The sequence below is a fragment of the Dama dama genome, chromosome 20, assembly GCF_033118175.1.
Source record: "Dama dama isolate Ldn47 chromosome 20, ASM3311817v1, whole genome shotgun sequence".
NCBI classification, from domain to species: Eukaryota; Metazoa; Chordata; class Mammalia; order Artiodactyla; family Cervidae; genus Dama; species Dama dama.
The window spans coordinates 92,464,367-92,484,682 of record NC_083700.1 but is presented as its reverse complement, the minus strand read 5'-3'; the positions used below and the strand labels follow the sequence as shown (position 1 = coordinate 92,484,682).

Below are 20,316 nucleotides of genomic sequence, written 5' to 3'. Positions count from 1 at the left end.
TATCATGTGAGATAAGTGCAACTGTGCGGTAGTTTGAGCATTCTTTGGCTTTGCATTTCCTTGGGATTAGAATGAAAATTGACCTTTTCCAGTCCTGTGGCCACTGCTGACTTTTCCAAATTTGCTGGCATATTGAGTGCAGCACTTTCACAGCATCATCTTTCAGGATTTGAAATAGCTCAACTGGAATTCCATCACCTCCACTAGTTTTGTTTGTAGTGATGCTTTCTAAGGCCCACTTGACTTCACATTCCAGGATGTCTGGCTCTACATGAGTGATCACACCATCGTGATTATCTAGGTCATGAAGATCTTTTTTGTACAGTTCTTCTGTGTATTCATGCCACCTCTTCTTAATATCTTCTGCTTCTGTTAGGTACATACCATTTCTGTCCTTTATTGAGCCCATCTTTGCATGAAATGTTCCCTTGGTACCTCTAATTTTCTTGAAGAGATCTCTAGTCCTTCCCATTCTGTTGTTCTCCTCTATTTCTTTGCATTGATTGCTGAGGAAGGCTTTCTTATCTCTCCTTGCTATTCTTTGGAACCCTGCATTCAAATGGGAATATCTTTCCTTTTCTCCTTTGCTTTCCACTTCTCTTCATTTCACAGCTATTTGTAAGGCCTCCTCAGGCAACCATTTTGCCCTTTTGTATTTCTTTTCCATGGGGATGGCCTTGATCCCTGTCTCCTGTACAATGTCACAAACCTCCGTCCATAGTTCATCAGGCTCTCTGTCTATCAGATCTAGTCCCTTAAATCTATTTGTCACTTCCACTGTATAGTCATAAGGGATTTGATTTAGGTCATACCTGAATGGTCTAGTGGTTTTCCCTACCTTCTTCAATTTAAGTCTGAATTTGGCAAAAAGGAGTTCATGATCTGAGCCATAGTCAGCTCCTGGTCTTGTTTTTGCTGACTGTATAAAGCTTCTCCATCTTTGGCTGCAAAGAATAGAATCAATCTGATTTCATCAAAAAAGCAAGAGAGTTCCAGAAAAACATCTATTTCTGCTTTATTGACTATGCCAAAGCCTTTGACTGTGTGGATCACAACAAACTGTGGAAAATTCTGAAAGAGATGGGAATACCAGTCCACTGACCTGCCTCTTGAGAAACCTGTATGCAGGTTGGGAAGCAACATTTAGAACTGGACATGGAAGAACAGACTGGTTCCAAATAGGGAAAGGATTACATCAAGGCTGTATATTGTCACCCTGCTTATTTAACTTATATGCAGAGTACATCATGAGAAACACTGGGCTGGATGAAGCACGAGCTGGAATCAAGGTTGCCGGGAGAAGTATCAATAACCACAGATATGTCGATGACACCACCCTAATGGCAGAAAGTGAAGAAGAACTAAAGAGCCTCTTCATGAAAGTGAAAGAGGAGAGCGAAAAAGTTGGCTTAAAGCTCAACATTCAGAAAACTAAGATCATGGCATTCGGTTCCATCACTTCATGGCAAATAGATGGGGAAACAGTGGAAACAGTGAGAGACTTTATTTTTTTTTTTTGGCTCCAAAATCACTGTAGATGGTGACTGCAGCCATGAAATTAAAAGATGCTTGCTCCTTGGAAGAAAAGCTATGACCAACCTAGACAGCATGCTAAAAAGACATTACTTTGCCAACAAAGGTCTGTCTAGTCAAAGTTATGGATTTTCTAGTAGTCATGTATGGATGTGAGAGTTGGACTACAAAGAAAGCTGAGTGCCGAAGAATTGATGCTTTTGAACTGTGGTGTTGGAGAAGACTCTTGAGAGTCCCTTGGACTGCAAGGAGATCCAACCAGTCCATCCTAAAGGAGATCAGTCCTGAGTGTTCATTGGAAGGACTGATGCTGAAGTTAAAACTCCAATACTTTGGCCACCTCATGCGAAGAGTTGACTCATTAGAAAAGACTCTGATGCTGAAAGGGATTGGGGGCAGGAGGAGAAGAGGATGACAGAGGATGAGATGGCTGGATGGCATCACTGACTCGATGGACATGAGTTTAAGTAAACTCCGGAAGTTGTTGATGGACAGGGAGACCTGGCACGCTGCGATTCATGGGGTCACAAAGAGTCGGACACGACTGAGCGACTGAACTGAACTAGCATGAAATGTTCCCTAGGTATCTCTAATTTTTCTTGAAGAGATCTTTAGTCTTTCCCATTCTATTGTTTTTCTCTATTTCTGTGCATTGATCGCTGAGGAAAGCTTTCTCATCTTTCCTTGCTAAGAGTCTTCTCTGGTACCACAATTCAAAAGCATCAATATTTTGGCCCTCAGCCTTCTTTATGGTCCAACTCTTACATCCTTACATGACTACTGGAAAAACCATTAGCTTTGACTAGACTGACCTTTGTCGGCAAAGTGTACCCTCTGATTTTTAACATGCTGTCAGAGTTTGTCATAGCTTTTCTTCCAGGGAGCAAGCGTCTTTTAATTTCATGGGTGTAGTCACTATCCACAGTGATTTTGGAGATGTCATTGCCTCACTACAAAGCTACAAAGGACAGGCTGACTCTCTTGTTGGGGGCTAATGCCACCAATAGTCATTTTATCATTCTGAAAATTCTAGTACCATTAAGAATCACAGTAAATCTACTCTGTTTGTGCTCTATAAATGGAACAACAAAACCTGGATGAAAACACATCTGATAACATATTTGCTGGATATTTTAAGCTCACTGTTGAGTCCTACTGTTCAGAAAAAAAAAGATCTCTTCCAAATTATTTCTCTCCACTGACAATGCACCTGGTCTTAGAAGAGCTCTGATGGAGATGTACAAAGCAATTCATGTTGTTTTCATGCCTGCCAACACAACATTTATTCTGCAACCTATGTATGAAAGAGTTATTCCAAATCTTATTTTTTGAGACATACATTTGATATGGCTATAGCTGCCACTGATAATAGTTTCTCTGATGGATCTGAGCAAAGTAAATTCAAAGCCTTCTGAAAAAAAATCACCATTCTAGATGCCATAAAGGATAGTCATGATTCATGGGAAGAGGTCAAAATATGAACATTAACAGGAGTTTGAAAGAAGTGGATTTCAACCATCATGGATGACTTTGTGGAGTTCAAGACTTCAGCAGAGGAAGTAACTGCCAATGTGGTACAAATAGGAAGAGAACCAGAATCAGAAGTAGAGCCTGAAGATGTGACTGAACTGTTGCCATCTCATGGTAAAACTTGATCAGATGAAGAGCTGCTTCTAATGTATGAGCAAAGAGAGTAGTTTCTTGAGATAAAATCTACTACTAATGAAGATGCAGTGAAGATGCTGAAATGACAACAAAGGACTTAGAATATTACATAACCTTAGTTGATAAAGCAGTGGCAGGGATTGAGAAGATTTATTCCAATTTTCAAAGAAGTTCACTGTGGGTAAATTGCTATCAAACAGCATCACACGCTACAGAGAAATCATTTGTGAAAAGAAGAGTCAATTGATGTGGCAAACTTCACTGTTGTCTTATTTTAAGAAACTGTCACAGGCAAGCCAACCTTCAGCAACCAACACCCCAATCAATCAGCATTCATCAGCACTGAGACAAGATCCTCAACCAGCAAAAAGATTATGACTCGCCAAAGGCACAAATGATGGTTAGCAAATTTTAGCAGTATTTTTAAGGAATGTGGAGTATTTTCTTAGACATAATACTACTGCACATTTAACAGACTACAGTATAGTATAAACAATTTTTTAATGCACTGGGAAAGCAAAAAAGTCGTGTAATTTGTTTTACTGTGACAGTCACTTTATCGCAGTAGTCTTGGAACCAAACCCACAATATCTCCAAGGTATGCTTGTATATGTATGTGCAAGCCTTTACTATGTATGATTATTCCTTTAAAAAGGAAAAAAAGCTATTTTACAGTCTTTCAAAGGAAGATGATAGGGAACTATCAGAGGAAGAGGAGACTGAAAGATGAATGGAAGAAAATAAAGATGTTAGAAAACTAAAGCCTAAGCTTCTGATCTTCACTGCCTTGCTATTAAGATATGACAACAAAAGTCACATGAAGAATGAAAGTAACTGAGCAAACATTATTTCCAGATAAAGATATTTTACAAAATGTCAAACTTAAACCACACACCAAACTGACAATTGCATGGATTTAAGAATCAGAGGTGGCTCAGACAGTAAAGATTTCACTTGCAATGCAGGAGACCGGGTTCAATCCCTGGGTTGGGAAGATCCCCTGGAGAAGGGAACGGTCACCCATTCCAGTACTCTTGCCCGGAGAATTCCATGGACAGAGCACCTAGCGTTCTACAGGCAGAGTTGGACATGACTGAACAACTAACACTTCAACACTTTTAGTTTTGAAGAATTAGAGAGAGGGAATATATACATATTCTTTATATACATCTCTATTTTAAAAATGTTTACTAAAGTGCAGTATCTAAAAAATGTGAGGCTAAATTTTTAAAAACTGCTAATGCATAAATAAAAATAAATTATGCACAATAAGACCAGTCTGGGATGCTGCTTATTTAGATTTTAAATTGACTTTATATGATGTATGTAACTCAAATCATTTATGCATCACACCTTAAACAGCACTCTATGTCAATTTAACTCAATAAAACTTGAAAAATGATTTTATAAATAATTTGGAGTACATAATTGTTAACATGGTGACAACAGACATGAGTTTGCTGATGGACCAAAGAATACTACTACTAATAGACAACATTTGCTATCTTTCGTCTTCAAAAGTACAAGCTATGATCAGTTCTCTTGCTTCATGATGATTCATATATGTGAGGTAAAAAAGACTGCTACTATTTCTTTCCACATGTACTGACAACAACTAACAACAAAATTACAGAGTTTATCTGCATTTAAGAGTCAGACCAGAAAACAAGTTCATATATTCAAGACAAAAACTGGTTTGAAATATTCCAAACTATTTTTTTTTAGGTTCAAATGCACTTGGTAAATGTTTTAACTCTTTCCATACTCAATCAAACACTTTTACACTAAATGGCATCCAACATAATAAAAAGATTAAAAGCTCTTCTTTAAGAAAGAAGAGTAAAAAATAAATAAATAAAGCAAATGGCTCAACTCACAACAAACCTATTTCTGCAACACTCCAGAAATGCAACTTAAGGCTATGCTGAACAGGCCCAGCAAAAGTAGGTTTGCAGACAGATTTTATTGAACAAACTGTATTGAACAAATACCTGTTTGTCCATTGCTAGATCTTAGACATAAAAATATACAATAATTTCTATCTTCAAGGTGACACTACTTCAACTAGTTAGTATTAGTGCTTTAAAATAATTCTTTAAATTTATTCAAGAAAATCCAGAACAATTTTGTAATAAAATCAAACTACAAAGGACACAAAAATATTAACAGATCAATACAATTACCACTAGGTGTCACTCTGATATAAAGTTCTTGGCGGCCTTTAGGCTTCTATATTTTGTAAAGTCTTCCTGGTAATAACATGGGATGGCATTATCTTATTTAGCATCTCTCTGTACTTAGTATTTATTTACAGATAGATAGATAGATAAACAGATAGACAGATACAGGAAAAGTAGTATTTATCCAACTCCTTAATAACAGTAAGATGGACAACAGCTGAAAACTAACAATTACACTGTAAGTCGCATAAAATTTCATGTGTCTATTTTTTAAATTTCCTGCAGTAGATGAATTAATGTGCATACAAATTTATACACATTCTCATTTACTGAGATATATGTTTTCTCAACTGATGCTACTCTATGCCAAACATTGCATTTAGAGGAAGAATTCAGAGAAAAAATAGAACTTGGTCTCTGAGTTTGAAAAGTTAACATTCACAAGGGAAAACCAAAACACACAAAAGAGTATGATGTTTTAAAATCAATTTTGAAAGTATACACAAAATTATATGATATCATAGGAGATGAATCAAAGTAACTATGTCCATGGTGGTTAGGAAGGGCTTCTTCATAAAGGGAGATATTTACTCATGGTATTGAAAGATGAGTGTAAGCTTTCCAGAAAACTAAAACAAGAAAGGACAACGTCAAACAGAATATATAAAGTACGGTAACAACAAAGGATATGAGATTTAGAAAGATTATAAAAGATCACCATAGGAAAACTGTGTAAGATACAGACTAGACGAAGGAAGAAACTGAAAGAAATTGAGGAAGGAATTGTTACAATAACTAATGAAAGAAATTAATTCTTGAACTGCAACATAAGGGATCAAATTGTATTTGTTTTCAAAATGAATGATAACAAAAATGCTTCTACTCTATCATACTTCAGCAGAAGTCCATTTTTACAGTAAATTAAAAGACTGAGTTTACAAAATGTGACTCCTAGAAACTCTATCATATATTTCTATAACAAAGCTTTAAAATAGCTCACATTCTCCAAACTAGGATAGAATTAAAGTATAATCTTAAAATATATAATCGAGAAGTGAACACTTGATCACCATCTTTGAAATGAGCAGGGACACGAAACTGACTCCAACTGAGTGAACCAATAAAAAGTGGTTCAAGTGATCTAAATATCCATGAACTTTCACCATATCCCAAATACTTCAACAACAAAAAAGTGAAGTCGCTCAGTCATGTGTGACTCTTTGCAGCCCTATGGACTGTAATCCGCCAGGCTCCTCCTCCATCCATGAGATTTTCCAGGCAAGAATACTGGAGTGGATTGCCATTTTCTTCTCTAGGGGATCTTCCTGACCCAGGGATAGAACTCAGGTCTCCCACAACAAAAAGATCAGGTCAATTTGAAAGAGACACTATTAACTACTCAGTCACATGCTATACAATAGAAGTTAAATTTTATTTAATACAGAACTGTATTCTAGTATTCTTAAAATAAAAATTTGAGATAATTTTATGATTTAAAAGAGAAAAAAGTTGGCTTAAAGCCAACCACCCTTATGGCAGAAAGTAAAGAAGAACTGAAGAGCCTCTTGATGAAAGTGAAAGAGGAGAGTGGAAAAGCTGGCTTAAAGCTCAACATTCAGAAAACTAAGATCATGGCATCTGGTCCCATCATTTCATGGGAAATAGATGGGGAAACAGTGACAGACTTTATTTTTTGGGGGGCTCCAAAATCACTGCAGATGGTGACTACAGCTATGAAATGAAAAGACACTTGCTCCTTGGAAGGAAAGTTATGACCAACCTAGACAGCATATTAAAAGCAGAGACATTACTTTGCCAACAAAGGTCCGTCTAGTCAAAGCTATGGTTTTTCCAGTAGTCATGTATAGATGTGAGAGTTGGACTATAAAGAAAGCTGGGATTGATGCTTTTGAACTGTGGTGTTGGAGAAGACTGTTGAGAGTCCCTTAGACTGCAAGGAGATCCAACCAGTCCATCCTAAAGGAAATAAGTCCTGAATATTCACTGGAAGGACTGATGCTAAAGATGAAACTTCAGTACTTTGGCTACCTGATGCAAAGAACTGACTCATCTGAAAAGACCCTGATGATGGGAAAGACTGAAGCCGGGTGGAGAAGGGGACAACAGAGGATGAGATGGTTGGATGGCATCACTGACTCCATGGACATGAGTTTGAGTAAACTCCAGGAGTTGGTGATGGACAAGGAGGCCTGTCATGCTGCAGTCCATGAGGTCGCAAAGAGTTGCACATGACTGAGTGACTGAACTGAACTGAACTGAACAAAAGAGGAGAGACTAAAGCAGCAGAGGTTTTGTATATAACTGGTTAGGTTAAAATCGATTGTAGTAACTGTAAGATGTCTTATATAAACCCAATGGAAACTACAGAGAAAATACCTAAAGAAGATACACAAAAGAAAGTGAATCAAAGAATGACACTACCCCTCCCCAAAAAAAAATCAACAAAGGAAGACAGTAAAAGAGGAAAATAGAGATAAAAAAATTACAAGACAGAAAGAAATAATTAACAAACAGCAACAGTAAGTCCTTTCCTATCAGTAATTACTTTAAGTGTAAATGGATAAAACTCTCCAATCAAAAGACACAGACAGGCTAAATGGATTAAAAACACAAGGTCCAACTATATGCTGTCTATTGTGTATATGCTCAGTTGTGTCCAACTCTTTGCAACCCCATGGACTATAACCCATCAGGCTCCTCTGTCCATGGGATTTTCCAGGCAAGAGTATTGAAGTGAGTTGCCAAGGGTATCTTCCTGACACAGGAATCAAACCCACATCTCAGGCATCTCCTGCATTGGCAGGTGGATCCTTTACCACTGAGCCACCTGGAAAGCTCACATACTGTCTATAGGAGACTCTAGATTCATGAACACATACAAGATGAAACTGAAAGAATGAGAAAAGATATTCTGTGTAAATGGTCCAAAAACAGACAGCTGGATGAATGAGATCCCTCACTTTCCCTATCCTGCCCTCCCGCTCCCCCCAAACACACACACACACACGAATACTACTCATCCATAAAAAAGTACGAAATGCTATCATCTGCAGAAACATGGATAGATCCAGAGACTATTATACTTGGTGAAATAAGTCAGAAAGAAAAAGACAAATAATATATGATATCACTTATATGTGGAATCTAAAAAATCTAAGACAAATCAATGTATATACAAAACAGAAAGAGACCCAAAGACATAGAAAAACTTATGACTAAAAATGGGGAGAGGGAGCCAGGGAAGAAAAATTAGGAGTATGGGATTAACACACTACTATACATGAAATAAATAAGCTGTATAGCACTGGGAATTACACCCAATACATTTTAATAATCTATAGGGGAACATAATCTACAAAAACACTGAAACACTATACGGCACACCTGATATTAACGCAATACTGTAAATCAATTATACTCCAATTTAAGGGAAAAAAAGGGGAAAATGTAGCAAGAAAATACTATATAATGCTAAAAGAAGCAATTCACCAGGACGACTTATCAATTATGAGCATATATATACTCAACAGCAAAGAACCCAATTTACAAAGCAAACAAGGAAAGAATCAAGGGGAAAAATATACAACACAAAAATAGCAGAGGATTTCAATGGATAAAACTTCCACAGAGAAGATCAATAAGGACTTGAACAAAAATTGTAGACAAAATGGAACTAATAGACATGTACAAAATTTAACACCCAACAGCACCAGAACACACATTCTTCTTAAGCACATATGGAACATGCTCAGGACAGATAATAAATTTAAGAAGACAAGCATAAAGGAAAGTGCTGCTGACTTTCAGTTTCATTATACTGTGGTTGGAAAACATACGTGGTATGATTTCAGTCTTCTTTAATCTGTTAACTTGTTTGTAACCTAATATGTCAGGATTCCCTGGAAGCTCAGAGGTAAAGAATCCACCTGCAAACACAAGAGATGCAGGTTTGATCCCTGGGTCAGGAAGATCCTCAGGAAAAGGAAATGGTAACCCGCTCTAATCTTGTCTGTGAAATCTCATGCCATAAAGGAGCCTGGAGGGTTACAGACCATGGGGTCACAAAAGGTGGACATGACTTAGTGACTAAACAACCACCACCACCTAATATGTCCTCTATCCCAGAAAATTCAAAAATATGTAGATATTAAACAATTTAATGCTTGAACAACCAACAGGCCAAAGAAGAAATAAAGAGAAGTAGAAAATATTATCAGACAAATGAAAACATATCATTACCAAAACTTATGGAAAGCAGTACTCAGAGGAAAGTTTCTATTAATAGATGCCTACATTTTAAAAAGTAGAAAGATCTCAAATAAAAACAATACTAAAAATTCATATGGAACCACAAAGGACCCTAAATAGCCAAAACAATCTTGAGAAAGACGAATGAAACTTGAGGCTTCACACTTACTGACGTCAAGAAATTTTACAAAGTAATCAAAACAGCCCAGGACTGGCATAAAGAGGAGAATAAAATAAAGTCAGAATAAAACCCACACGTAACTCAAATGATCTTTGACAAGGGTACCAAGTCTACATTATAGAGAGCCTCTTTAGCAAATAGTGTAGGCAAAATTGGATAGCCACATGCAAAATAATGAAATTAGACCTTTATCATACACCATACCCCAAAATTAACTCAAAATGAGTTAAAAATCTGGAACTGCAAAACTCATAGAAGAAAACATAAAGAAAAAACTCCATAATATTGACCTTGGAAATGATTTCTTGGATATGACACCAGAAGCATAGACAACAAATATAAAAATAGACTAGTGGGACTAAATTAAACTAAAAAGCTTCTGTACAGTAAAAGAAATAACAGTAAAAGGAACCTACAGAATGGGTGAAAATATTTGCAAACTACATATCTGTTATGGGGTTAATATTCAAAACAAAGAAATTCACAACTAAACAGCAATAAAGTTAAATAACCCAATTTAAAACTTGGCAAAGGACTTGAATAGACATTTCTCCAAAGACATACAAATGATCAACAGCTATATAAAAAGATATGCTCAATCATCATGAACTGTAAATCAAAACTACAATGAGATATCACTCATACATGTTAAGATGATCATTATAAAAACAAAAACAAAATATCAGAAAATAACAAGCGCTGGTAATATGGAAAAACTGGAAGGAATCCTTGTGTACTATTGCTGGAAATGTAAAATGTTCAGCGACTATGCAAGAGTATAGACGCTGCCCAAGCATTAAAAAGAGAAATAACATATGATCCAGCAAGGCCACTTCTGTGTATTAATCCAAAAGAACATACCTAAAAGTCTATTGACAGAGGAATGGATAAGGAAGATGTGGTACCTATATACAATGGAATATTTGTTGTTGTTTAGTCCCTAAGTCGTGTCTGATTCTTTGAGACCCCATGGGCTGCAGCCCACCATGATTCTCTGTTCATGGTATTTCCCAGGCAAGAATACTGGAATGGGTTGCCATTTCCTTCTCCAGGGGAATCTTCCTGACCCAGAGATTGAACCCACGTCTCCTGTACTGGCAGGCGGATTTTTTTTACTGCTGAGCTACTAGGGAAGCTCTAGTACAATACTATAATTCAGCCATATAAAACAGTGAAATAATGCCATTTGCAGCAACATTGATGGACCTAGAGATTAGCATACTAAGTGAAGTGAGGCAAATATAATATGATATCATTTATATGTGGAATCTACTTTTTAAAAAAAAGAAACAAATCTATTTACAAAACAGAAATGAACTTACAGATACTGAAAGCAAACCTATAGTTAGCAAAGGGGAAATGGGGAGGGGTGGCAATAAACTAGAACCCTGGAATGAACACACATACACTACTATATATAAGATATTAACAGATAACCAACACGGATCTACTGTATAGCACAGGGAACTCTACTCAATATTCTGTGATAGCCTATATGAGAAAAGAATCTTAAAAAAAAAGAAAAGAATATATATACACATATAACTGAATCACTTTTGCTATACACCTAAAACTAACACAACACTGTACATCAACTATACTCCAATAAAATGAAATATAGAAAACAAAAAAACAGAAAAAAAAAACAACACACACACACAAAGAATTGAAAGTAGTGTCTAAAGAGATACTTGCAACCCCATGTTCACAGCAGCCTTATTTAAATAGCCAAGAGGTGGAAACAACCTAAATTCCATAAACAGATGAACAGACAAAGAAAATACGGTACATATACACAGTGGAGTATTACTCAGCTTTTAAAAAGGAAATCCTGTAATATGCTACAACTTGGATGAACCTTGAGGATACCATACTAAGTGAAATAATCCAGAAACACAAATGCTGCATGATTCCACTTATATAAGGTATTTAAAGTAGTCAAACTCATAGAAGCAGAAAATAGAATGACAAGAGCCAGGGAACTCAGCAGTAGGGGAAAATGGGGAGTTGCTTTTCAGTGGATACAGAGTTTCACTTCTACAAATGAAAAAGTTATAAACATCTGTTGTACAATGTAGCTACTGTTAATAAAACTATACTGTACATATCTCATTTACATGTGGAGGAATTTAGGCAAAGAAAAGAACAAGTCCAAATGCCCTACTGGGTATATAAGCTATTCAGTGAACCAAAAAAAAAGTCCATTACAAGTTTGGCATGGTGAGTAAGAAGGAGTGATAATAGATGAAAACTAGAAATACAGCAGTATCTGGTCAAGCAGGGACTTACAGGCCATGTTAAAAGACTTGAATTTTATCCTCCCAACAGTGGAAAGTTTCTTAATGGATTTAAGTAAAGGACTGATTAGTTTTAACAGCCTTGCTTTTCTCTTAATGTATTTCAATTAATAAAATTAAATAAGAATCTCCCCAAAAAGGAACAAAAGCAAAATTTCAGAAATATCTAAAATTTAGATTTAAGGCAAAACTCTTATTAAAATAAAGATTAATGCAATTTCTGGTTCTGCAAGAAACATGGATCAAATAATCTGAATCAAATATGAATTCAACACAGTTTCTCTACAGAATTTTGGTAAAGTTTGTCTTAAAATGGCAGGCATACATTTTGAGTCTCCTTTGAAAGAATAACACTAAAGCATTTATTCAGCCGCCATGGAGAAAAAGTGATGGAAATGTCTTATTTTTGATCTCTCATTAATCAGTATTAAAAATGAGGACACTTCAGCTAAAAAGTCTGATGTCAATGTACTTAATAATTCTGTTGTCTTTTTAAGCTCTGAGATGTTTGATTTGTATCTGCCCTGAAACAGCTTCATATACCACTCTGTATATGTAGAACAAAAAAACTTTCTTCCCAAACTTACCTCAATCTCAAGACAGTATTTAAAATTAGAACACAATAATCTATATGGAACAATATCAATCTGGTTTCTTTCCCCATTCTTGGTATAGCAGTCAGCTCAAAGGGAAAGAATAGGAGCTGAATGTTTACCTAATAAATTTTTTATTTGTGAAGGCTATATGGTAGGAAAAACCTTACCAACAGTACAGCTGTCTTCAAGTACCACATCAACATTTCTGTCTCTGTACTCAACCCTGAAGTCCAGCATCCGCGGTTGCCTTTCTACAATTTGCCTAGATGGCATTACAGGTCGAAATGCTGACGAGGAAGAGGGAGCAGGAGCTGGAGCTGGGTGACTTGCTGGATCAAATGCAGGTCCTGATATAGTCTCACCTCCATAGTCACTGAAATATTGACAAAAAAGGATTATCATCAACCAAATCACTACAAATTACCACTAAAGATCCACTCCATACTTGGCTTGTGTTATTCTTCACATCAAATTTAACTACCCATGCATCAAGGACTAACTTAAGCTCTAATTCTTTCACAAAATCTCTCTCACTGACTGAAAGCCACCTTACTTTCCCTCTCATAGTAGTATCACACATATCATTCAATTATTTTTTTGGCTTGTGATCTTACTACGTTGGTAAAACATCATTTCAACTCTTGTGAATTACAGTGTTTTCTTAACCCACTCTGACTTACTTACCCAGTCATTAATTAACTACACTTTCCACAAAAACTATTCTGAAACTTTCCCATTCCTAAACCAAATAAACAAATAAACCATTCCTTCTAAGAACAATCTTTCCTTCCAATCCCATCCCCAAATTTCACATTTCTTCTAGCTAACTAAATTTATCCTTCATATCTCAGATTGAATATTTTTCAACTCAGAGCATGATTTACTACCTCAGACTAGTTCTAACTTTTCACCACTACCAATAATTATGAAGCCCACATTTGTGTTTTTATTGGCTGTATCATCCACCAAGTTCAATACTTTATCACAGAAAATATACATTCAACAAACTAATGAGAGGAGAAATAATTCTAAAGAATTTGGATTTCTTTTTCTGACTTAATGTATATATTGTGTGTGTGTGTGTGTGTGTATATATATATATATATATATATATATATATATATTCACTGTTTTTCCCCCTCAACAGGAACAGTAGTGGAGGAGCATAAGAAATGCTCCTGTTAAATATCAATATTGTGTAATTTTTCTCCAACATCAGAACTATAAGCTCAGTTCTAAAATACCTTTCTTCCTACCCTGAAGTTAAAGTAAATTAATGGGTGGGGGGCTCGAATACAAAGAAGGACAAGAATGACCAAAAACAAGCTAGGTTAAGCATTGTTTATACAATTAAGGAGGAGAAAATATTTACATTTACTTCACATTTTAAAGGACAGAATTAGAATAAGACTAAGAGTGGAAGAGAATAGAACAGAATAGAAATTATCAGTATGTTTAATAGTTAGAACTAAGTATTGTTTCAAAAAACTTTTGATACTGGGACATATTTGTAATATGTGTTTTGGGTTCCAAATATTTCTCATTGTAGGTCACTCAAAAAGTCTTAACATGACTAGCTTAGATCTTAACTGAGTTCAGACACTCTAGTAATCGCTGATTCAAAGACAAAAACCTATCCATTCTCCCAGTTGATACAGTCAAAGAAAGTAATGTGGGAAGGAAGACCTGAGAACAGACAAAATGTCCAAAGCAGGAAGAATGTCACTGCTGGAAGCCAAAGTGAGTTTCTAAGTATCTAAGAACAAAATCTGTGCAACACTTGACCCATCTAAATGTTGTCACAATGTCTCAGAACCTAAGGAAAAACAGTAGCTTAGTCACTAACTTATTGTTTCTTAACTCCAAACTCACCCTTGCATCAGTTCAGTTAGTTCAGTCTCTCAGTCCTGCCAGACTCTTTGCCACCCCATGAATCACAGCACACCAGGCCTCCCTGTCTATCACCAATTCCCAGAGTCCACCCAAACCCATGTCCAACGAGTCAGTGATGCCATCCAGCTATCTCATCCTCTGTCATCCCCTTCTCCTCCTGCCCCCAATCCCTCCCAGCATTAGGATCTTTTCCAAAAAGTCAACTCTTCGCATGAGATGGACAAAGTATTGGAGTTTCAGCTTCAACATCAGTCCTTCTGATGAACACCCAGGACTGATCTCCTTTAGGATGGACTGGTTGGATCTTCTTGCAGTCCAAGGGACTCTCAAGAGTCTTATCCAACATCACAGTTCAAAAGCATCAATTTTTCGGCACTCACCTTTCTTCACCGTCCAACTCTCACATCCATGACTACTGGAAAAACCATAGCCTTGACTAGACGGACCTTTGTTGGCAAAGTAATATCTCTGCTTTTAAATATGCTATCCAGGTTGGTCATAACTTTCCTTCCAAGGAGTAAGCATCTTTTAATTTCATGGCTGCAGTCACCATCTGCAGTGATTTTGGAGCCCAAAAAATTAAAGTCTGACACTGTTTCCACTGTTTCCCCATCTATTTCCCATGAAGAGATGGGACCAGATGCCATGAACTCAATTTTCTGAATGTTGAGCTCTAAGCCAGCTTTTTCACTCTCCTCCTTCACTTTCATCAAGAAGCTTTTTAATTCTTCTTCACTTTCTGCCTTAAGGGTGATGTCATCTGCATATCTGAGATTATTGATATTTCTCCCGGCAATCTTGATTCCAGCTTGTGCTTCATCCAGCCCAGCAATTCTCATGATGTACTCTGCATATAAGTTAAATAAGCAGGGTGACAATATACAGCCTTGATGTACTCCCTTTCCTACTTGGAACCAGTCTGTTCTTCCATGTCCAGTTCTAACTGTTGCTTCCCGACCTGCATACAGGTTTCTCAAGAGGCAGGTCAGGTGGTCTTCCCATCTCTTTCAGAACTTTCCACAGTTTATTGTGATCCACACAAAGGCTTTGGCATAGTCAATAAAGCAGAAATAGATGTTTTTCTGGAACTCTCTTGCTTTTTCGATGATCCAGCGGATGTTAGCAATTTGATCTCTGGTTCCTCGGCCTTTTCTAAAACCAGCTTGAACATCTGGAAGTTCACGGTTCATGTATTGCTGAAGCCTGGCTTGGAGAATTTTGAGCATTATTTTACTAGCATGTGAGATGAGTGCAATTGTGTGGTAGTTAGAGCATTCTTTGGCATTCCCTTACTTTGGGATTGGAATGAAAACTGACCTTTTCCAGTCCTGTTGCCACTGCTGAGTTTTCCAATTTGCTGGCCTATTGAGTGCAGCACTTTCACAGCATCATCTTTCAGGATTTGAAATAACTCAACTGGAATTCCATCACCTCCACTAGCTTAGTTCGTAGAGACCCTTGTATAGTCTTCTGTAATTTAGGAGCTAGGATGTCTGAAAAATTGTATTTTTCCTTTAAGGTTTCCTGATAGACTTTGTCAAATAGAGGATACTAGATAGAAATTAGTAACTAGGAGGAGGGCAAGAAAGATTTCCTTCTTCCTGTTTACATGCATTTCCATTAGCATCACCCAGCAGCTTTCAGTCTCATGCTTTTTTCAGCATTCTTACAACCAGCTTCTTGTCATTCCCTCTGAGATACCAGTTAATGGCTAGACAATAAACATCCCACAGAAGTCTGATCCTCCATTCCAAACAGCCCTTCTGAGATTTAAAGTTCTGTTAATTCCTTACACCTTCAAGTGGTAACTTCCCGAAGCAATTATTATACGTAAGTTACTTCAGTTTTACTTTTTTGCTCTTTTAGTCCTCCAAACCTGTTTAACTGATCATACATTGTGTGCTTAGTCATTCAGTCATGTCCGACTTTGAAACCCCATGGACTGTAGCCCACCAGGCTTGTGGAATTCTCCAGGCAAAAATACGGGATTCTTGGATTCTGAATTCATGGGATTCTCCAGGCAAGAATTCTGAAGTGGGTAGTCATTCACTCTCCAGGGGATCTTTCTGACCCACAGATCAAACCTGGGTCTCCTGCATTGCAGGCGGATTCTTCATCATCTGAATACCTCTGTTAAAAATACCCTAGAGTGTGGTTTCATTTTCTTGATAACGAAGGTGTCCCAGGAAACACAGGATTCAGGAACTGCCTTGATTATGGCCTTGACCTTCAATGCACTACTTAGCTCCTTGCCAATGGAAAATGGGATATTAGTGATCCAAGCCATACATTGGCATAATGATTAACTATCACTATTGAAACAAGTGCCTGAAGGAACCAAATGACAATCTGACCTGACCATTATGGTAGTAATAATGATAACAAGAACTACGAGCAGGCTGCTTCTGACTCCAAGGGAGAGCTTACATAACAGAATGACACACTAGGGGGGTTTTAACATTTCATTCATTCATGTTAAGAATGTTACAGAGTTTCTGAAGTGAAACTTTTAAAGAAGTTTCTTATTTCTTGTAACCAAAGGTATGATTCTCCTAAAAATCAGACTCAAAATTTAAGTTTTCAGCTTGCATAGCTATAGTGAAAGTTGAATATACATGCTTTTTAAGTCTCTCTTGTGAAAGTTAAGGCACTGTTGTGGAAGGAGTAAGGACCTAAGATGTGGAATGGGGATGAAAGTGAAAGTTGTTCAGTCATGTCTGACTCTTTGCGACCCCATGGACTGCATAGGGGTCGTATCAGTTCAGATCAGTCGCTCAGTCATGTCCGACTCTTTGCGACCCCATGAACTGCAGCACACCAGGCCTCCCTGTTCATCACCAACTCCCGGAGTTTACTCAAACTCATGTCCATTGAGTCGGTGATGCCATCCAGCTATCTCATCCTCTGTCGTCCCCTTCTCCTCCTGCCCCCAATCACTTCCAGCATCAGGGTCTTATCCAATGAGTCAGCTCTTCTCATGAGGTGGCCGAAGTACTGGAGTTTCAGCTTCAGCATCAGTCCTTCCAATGAACACCCAGGACTGATCTCCTTTAGGATGGACTAGTTGGATCTCCTTGCAGTCCAAGAGACTCTCAAGAGTCTTCTCCAACACCACAGTTCAAAAGCATCAATTTTTCGGCGCTCAGCTTTCTTCACAGTCCAACTCTCATACGGACTGTACTCTCCAGGCCAGAATACTGGAGTGGGTAGCTGTTCCATTCTCCAGGGAATCATCCCAACCCAGGGATCGAACCCAGGTCTCCCACATGGCAGGAGGATTCCTGACCAGCTGAGCCACCAGGGAAGCCCAGAAAATGCGGATACCTGAGTGGATTCAGATAAAGGTTGGAACTGTGAATCCCTTGAGTCTCTCTGAGCCTCTTTTGTAAGCAGAAACAGCTCCTTCTCCCATGGCTGAGAAGACTATTAATATTATTACCTGAGACAGTTCCCTTGAAAGTAGATGCCTATTCTTAAAACCTACCTCCACCATTCCTTACTACCTCTAAAGTTAGATGTAGGCATGCACCACAAAAACAAGTACAACATATTAACTGAGAAAAGATAGCTTATATCCAAAAGTAATCATAAGATTTTGATAAATTATATCAGCAAAATCCTAGGGAATCATTGTGGAAATAAATTTGAAGTGAATTTGACAAAAAGAGTTTGGACAGGGCCAAATATAATATGTTTGCTTAAGCAGCTGTAAGAACCTCTAATAGTTTTCTTGTTCACTGAAGGAAACTTAAATCCCAAATGAGTCTACATATAATGAGGATGAAATGCCCTGGCAAAATGTAGAAGAAATCAAGATGCTTAGAAAAACATGAATGTTGGAGTGGATTGATTAATCATGTACAACCTGAATATATACACATCATCCCACGATATTATCCATGAGGTCCCAGAGAACACTGCACTAAAGCATTGAAAAAACACATTAGTAAGGAAATCTATATCCTTGAAAAACTCTGTAGTAGCTGTCTTCTGTGGGTAGGGAACAAAACAGGTGTTTCAGGGCTAATGACACCACTGAAAAAGATTCCCTAATAGGCATGATGGGATCCCAAAGTGCAGAGGTCACACAGCAGAGTTCAACAAGAAAAAGGTGGAAGTAATGATGTTAATAGACAGCATGGATGAAAAGTAAGAATCAGGAGATTGCAACCTGTAGAAATCTTTAGTAATACTTAATTGAATGTGGTACTTCTAAAGAAACAAAATTGAAAGTCAGTTGACTAAAATTACTTCATCTATAAACAATAGAAACCTAGATCTGACAACCTAGATCCTAACTTCCATAACTACACTGGAGGGTCATAGTTACTCTCAGTTTCCAAACACAAAGTCCGTGGTCCCCTAAAGACAATGCAAGAAAGCCACCATAAGTATTGTAAAATTTCCTCTAAGAATTCCCCTAAGAGACCTGTAACTATTTACTAAGGGTTTGTGTACTGATTAAAGGAAAATCTAGATCTTTAGGAGATTACTAGATGCTAACTCTAATACTAATTCCAGGAATATAAAAATGGAAGATTACAGTGGTAAATGAAGTTTTGGCCTAAATCTAATCACACAAAGTTCATTTACTGTCTTCAACCTACCCTGCAGTTTTTTCCCCAGATCCCAATAGATAGCTCATATTGACTTCCTGATCCATGAAATCAGGGATATTATGTAGGAGGAGAGAACAGGAACAACAACTCCCGCATACACTTTTTGTTTTAATTTGCAAGCACCATGACAAGCATTTTGCTTCCTCTCAGCATGGTAAACAATATGCCTTCACTGTCTTTTCCTGAAGATTAAATCAACTCTTGCTCTTTGTCATAATAATCTAGCCTGGACAGATCTTGATCACCCAGGTATCCCACAAAACATTATAGTGATGACAATGCAGACTGGCCCTGAAGTGCAAAAGTAGCAAGCATTTTGATGCTTTGGCAAGATACATGGGCAACTTCTCAGGTGGCTCAGACAGTGAAGCGTCTGCCTACAATGCGGGAGACCTGGGTTCAATCCCTGGGTCGGGAGGATCTCCTGGAGGAGGAAATGGCAAACCACTCCAGTATTCTTGCCTGGAAAATCCCATGGACGGAGGAGCCTGGTAGACTACAGTCCACGGGGTCGCAGAGTCGGACACGACTGAGCGACTTCACTACTCACTACTATGGGCGTGCTAGACATTAGGAGATACACACCACAAAAATGCAGGGCTCTTCACCTTGGTGAAGTTTCAGGGTCCAGGGGTTAGAAGCTGGTTGCTGTACCTTATACTTCCATCAATGCCTAAGAGATATCTAAACTAACTGAGAAAGAAAAAATTTGGACTGGGAAAGGAAAAAATGATTATGTATAATATGCCGGTACCAACCAAAAATAAACTGCTGAAACATTACAACCCTAATCAAAGATATCCCTGAAGGACTTCCCTGGTGGTCCAGTGGTAATGAATCTGCCTGTCAATGCAAGGGACACAGGTTTGAACCCTGGTCCGGGAAGATCCCACATGCCTTGGAGCAACTAAGCCCAAGCACCACAACTACTGAGCTCATGTGCTACAACTACTGAAACCTGTGCGACTAGAGCCCATGCTCCCCAACAAGTGAAGCCATCACAATGAGCAGACCACACACTGCAACGAAAAGTAGCCCTACTCACAGCAACTAGAGAAAGCAACGAGCACACAGCAGCAAAGA

General features: G+C 37.8%; 1 protein-coding gene across 3 annotated transcripts in view; it reads right to left on the bottom strand.

The window, feature by feature from the left end:
* FAF1 (Fas associated factor 1) overlaps nucleotides 1–20,316 on the bottom strand; it is a 494,313-nt gene that overhangs the window by 322,485 nt on the left and 151,512 nt on the right. For all 3 annotated transcript variants that reach the window (XM_061121934.1, XM_061121932.1, XM_061121933.1), the window contains exon 4: nucleotides 12,889–13,094. In XM_061121934.1, the coding sequence (XP_060977917.1) occupies nucleotides 12,889–12,994 (106 nt within the window). In that variant the 5' untranslated portion in view covers nucleotides 12,995–13,094. The remainder of the gene's footprint in view (nucleotides 1–12,888; nucleotides 13,095–20,316) is intronic.